Source organism: Priapulus caudatus, unplaced genomic scaffold (assembly GCF_000485595.1).
Source record: "Priapulus caudatus unplaced genomic scaffold, Priapulus_caudatus-5.0.1 Scaffold278, whole genome shotgun sequence".
Taxonomy (NCBI): Eukaryota; Metazoa; Priapulida; class Priapulimorpha; order Priapulimorphida; family Priapulidae; genus Priapulus; species Priapulus caudatus.
In genome coordinates, this window is record NW_014577339.1 from 49,874 (window position 1) to 54,494 (window position 4,621).

General features: G+C 40.7%; 1 protein-coding gene across 1 annotated transcript in view; it reads right to left on the reverse strand.

The window, feature by feature from the left end:
* LOC106808455 (histone-lysine N-methyltransferase SMYD3-like) overlaps window positions 1-4,378 on the reverse strand; it is a 16,707-nt gene extending 12,329 nt beyond the window's left edge. Inside the window, exons 1-6 of the mRNA XM_014811187.1 lie at window positions 4,173-4,378; window positions 3,378-3,441; window positions 2,993-3,103; window positions 2,216-2,291; window positions 1,797-1,921; window positions 1,555-1,628 (exon numbers count right to left, since the gene is read on the reverse strand). Of these exons, the coding sequence (XP_014666673.1) occupies window positions 1,555-1,628; window positions 1,797-1,921; window positions 2,216-2,291; window positions 2,993-3,103; window positions 3,378-3,441; window positions 4,173-4,273 (551 nt within the window). The 5' untranslated portion in view covers window positions 4,274-4,378. The remainder of the gene's footprint in view (window positions 1-1,554; window positions 1,629-1,796; window positions 1,922-2,215; window positions 2,292-2,992; window positions 3,104-3,377; window positions 3,442-4,172) is intronic.
* Window positions 4,379-4,621: the final 243 nt, after the last annotated feature.

The window sequence follows — 4,621 nt, forward strand, 5'->3', positions numbered from 1 at the left end:
ACTTCTTCCATTGATATCGTGGCAGACATTGCCCTGCCATACAATGTTCTTGCCTCTGTCAAATCTGTCTCTTCAGTATTTTTTTGTATAGCGTTGGTGGGATCATCAAAACCCTCTGTCTTTCCTTTGGGGTCTGTGCTGCCACTGTCTCCTTGGTCGGTAGGGGCACATTGTAAGCATGAGCAATAAGAATGGTGTTCAGTGCAGCGTCTACCAGCATATGTCCACGCACTGCTCGAGACACGGTCTTACCAGTGAGCATGTGGCTTACGGAGTTACTAGCGTACGTAAGCTTAAGGACTTCTTGAAGTCCCGACCCTGCCATCAGATGACCAATGCTACCAAGGTAGCTCATCTCGGTGTGGAACCCCCCCAGCCGCAGGACTATGTGCTGTAGGAAATGGTCACCTGGCCGTGACCGTATTATTGTCAGTGCTTTCCAGAACAGAGGCTGGTCAAATGTGATAACCGGCGTAACGTTATTCTGCATTGCCTGAGATGAAACGAATTTCAGCATAGAGTAGATGCAAGAGTGGTCTGTAGGATCAAGATCAATCATGGGCAGAAACATCACAGATGAGTGTCCTGGATATGGACCGTGCTGTAACATCTGCATCATCCCAGACCACGATGGCCTATGAGAGCCTAACAGGAGAGACGTCTTCTACAATATATCGAGATGAGAAGTTGCATCCACCCTTGAAATATCCCCAAGTGGCCGATACATTAGAGGTAGAATTTTAGGTTGCATCTTGATGTACTCAATGTTTATGCGTCCAACTTCAGCAATGTCTGCAGTCGTCACACATACTTTAGAAATCGGCTCACTGGGTGATTTTCTATGTGGCGTAGTGGTAGCTATTATGCCCATCCCGTGGAATGTTTTTTCTAATTCAATACTGGCATTTTGCATTTTAAAGTCTCCTAATACAAAGATCCTAATACTAACTCTAATTCTAATTTCTTACTATATGACAATTGATAATAATGAGATAAATATGTACGTAGTATTTGTTATTTTAGTCTAACAAATTAACCATTTGGCAATCCGAATAAGAAATCCTCATGCAAGATAAACATTTATACATATAATTAAATAGCGGCCATATTGGATTTATGCAAATTAGGGCAGCCATATTGCATTTTCGCATGATAGGGAGTGATCCATTTTTATTCTAATATAGGTAAATGCATTCTCCATGCCAACAATCATCATAATAGTAAAGTATACCAAGTTTGGTAGCGCTAGGTCAATTAGGGGTCGAGTTATAAAGCGGAAGGGAAATTGTCTGCGGCGGCGGCGGAGGCTGGGGAAACATGAAACCATAGTATCCCCGCGACGAATACAATTAATACGATATCATCCAAGATCTAAAGCCTAGATGGACACATTAATATACTATGAATCACTCACGATTCAGTGCTTACTCGCATTAGAACACTCATCAGCCCCTTACATTAGGGTTTTTTGCAATAAGCACAGCTGTGGCCAATATTAGAGTGTACGTCACCACAGCAAACATCAACATCGCACATTAGAATCTTGAATCTTACCCAATGTACATGCCACATCCAACATAGATCGGATGGTTGATCTCATCACAAATCACAAACGCGTTCATGATTAGCTGTAAACATAAAAAAACATTCAGATGAATGTAGCTCAAACACTAATAAACACAAAAAATAAAGTAAAAAATATGAAGGAACAAGTGGCGCCACCACAGAGAAAATCGGAGTACTACTGCCACCGCGCCAGCATTGAGCAGACGGGTGCCTAGAGGGCACCAGCTTACCTTGCCGTATATATTGAGAATATCGTCGTCGCTTGGCGTGTCTTTACCCATGAAGCGTCGCGTCTCGAATAGAATTGTTGCCACCTTCTTCTTCATGTCTGGATCCTGCTTGATCAGCTCTCTATCTATGAGGAAGAAACTCAACGATCACTAGATGGCAGCACTAACGGTCCTTTTTTTGTTTGCGTAAATATCTGACAGCTTATTTTAGACAAGCTTTCTTCTAGCTTCCCACAAGGATGCTATCTTACATTTACGATTGATTGATCGATCGATATTTATGATTGATCGATATTTACGATCGACTCTAGGCATTACTGGCAGGCCTCATTTTAGTTTAGTCTGACATTTGCTGCAAACCTTTTAGGGAATAGGTTTTCTCCTAGGTTCACACATGCATGCGATCATATCGCACTTACGTGAAATAACGTGATGGATGGTTCTCTCAGGATAGTCATCAAACTGGTTCCACTCCTCAGCCTCTATGACACCTCTCTGCAACACAGGTAACCACGGTCAGGTGAAACACATTAATCACGAGTAATCACGGCCAGGTAAGACACAAGAGTAATCACAGGTAATCACAGACAGTTAAGACACACACTAATCACAAGTAACCACAGACACTAATAACAGGTGAACATATGCAAGAAAGACATACACTAATCAAAGATAACTATATACAGACAGTTAAGACACGTTAATAACAGGTGAACATATGCAGGTAAGACATACACTAACAGGGGTAAAAATTGACTTTTGAACAAGGGAGTCCAACGGACTCCCTGCCCTCAAAAAGAGGGAGTCCGTGGCAAAATGAGGGAGTCCGCAGTCTGAAGTTCAAAATTAAAGATAATAACAATAACGCATGTGCTTATTTTGAAGATTCATGCAGTTGCACGTCTGCCAAATTTTCTTTGGACATTTGCTGAAAAAATACGGTAATTCCAGGAGGCCGTGCTCTGGAATTAACTAGTTACTTAGTATGGCAGACTTTTCAGGGAGTGACACGGACTCCTGCATATGTCAAATCAGGGAGTCCGGCAGTAAATCAGGGAGTATTTGACTCGGGACTCCCATTAATTTTGCATTCTGCACTAATCGCAGACAACCAGAGGCAGGTAAGCAACAGTAATCACAGGTAACCACAGACAGGTGAGAGATACAAGGTGCCAGGTGAAATGAGCTGATCATACCTTGATTTTGTAGAGGATTCTAGAGATGAGTCTGGCTCTCTCTATAGGTATGACAGAAGCTATTCTCCTCAGATGATGGCATTCTTTCTTGTGATCAAGCCAGTCCTTCTGCTATAGGAGACACATATAGTACTATTGAAAATCTAGCTAGCTGCATACCATTAAGCAGGTAATACATATCACATCATTTATATTAGTCCTAATCTTTTTGTCCTCCCTAACTGATGTTACCTATTTCCCTTCATATTATTCTTATTTGTGTTCTTATTCCTATGGATTTTCCTCCAATGTAGATGGTTTCTATCCATTCTCTACCATCTCATCATACTTTGTTATTAACCCCTTGCCTCACTCCATTCAACCTTGAGCAGAGTCAATGAGATACCTGGCATGTTTTGTTGCAATAGCTGACAAACTTGCAGGAAACACAGCGTTTGAGCTGATCTGGTCTGAAAGACAATCACAGTCATAGTAGCATTAATAAGGTCTTACAATACATTATAAGGTCTTACAATAAAGCATTTCTGTTCTTCATGCATCCCAAAACATAGATGAGATGATATATACCCAAAACGTACATAAGTTCTTCTAAAACATCCCCCTAAATAAACTTTACCCAATCATACAACACCCTTTACACATGTTCATTTGCATATAGTGCCCTACATAATCTCTCCCAAGATATGCAGCTAGGCTGGGCTACCATTTCACATGAGACTATAGTGCTGCACGTGTGCCTCTCTGGCTGGCACCCCCTGAGTTATTTATATCTGAACCTACTCTCCTACTATCACTTGCCAGTGATCATAATGCTCCCAGTAGAAGCATTTATAAAAAATCTATACAACAAGGTTTCACACAGACAAGAAGAAAATTCTGTACTGTGTTCTAGTATATATCATAGAAGACAATCAAGATTCAATTTAAAGATAATCTCCCTGTATGTGCAGTGTTCGAGCTAACGCATGCAACAACATCGGGTTGAGAAGGATGTAGTGGTTGTATGGGAATTAATATATAACTACAACCCTGACCAACACTTACTAACCCTAACTGTAACTTAAATTGCTTGAACTTCCACAGCACTATAGTCTGTTTTTTTATGTTATGGGGAACGTACATGGTGAACTGACTCTGCAAGGGGGAGGGTAGACCGGTAACTTTGAGAACTCTCTATTACCTTAGTTCGAAACACTCGTCGCATCTCTTGCCTCGCTCCGAGTCGTAGAGAACGTGACAGAACGGTAGAGCTGTCATCAACACTGTGCCTTGCTTAGCCATCACTGCCAGCTAGTAGATTTCAGCTATATTACACCAGTGATATGCGTGAGACCACTATATCAGTATCACCTGTAAAGATCGAACAAATAACACTTTTCTGAAACTCCACTCCATTCAATTCACCCAAATCATAGAAATGAATTGAAAATGGGTTGATCTATCTGAGTATATCTATGACTTTTCACAGAAGTTAATTGTGCTCGTAACCACAGGGACTTGAGGCGAAAAAAAAAAAAAAGTGTTATATATATAATATATATATTATTATTTTACTTTACTTACTTACTCGTCGTCTCTACGTACTCGTAGTTACTATTATACTATATAGTACTACTATACTATACTATA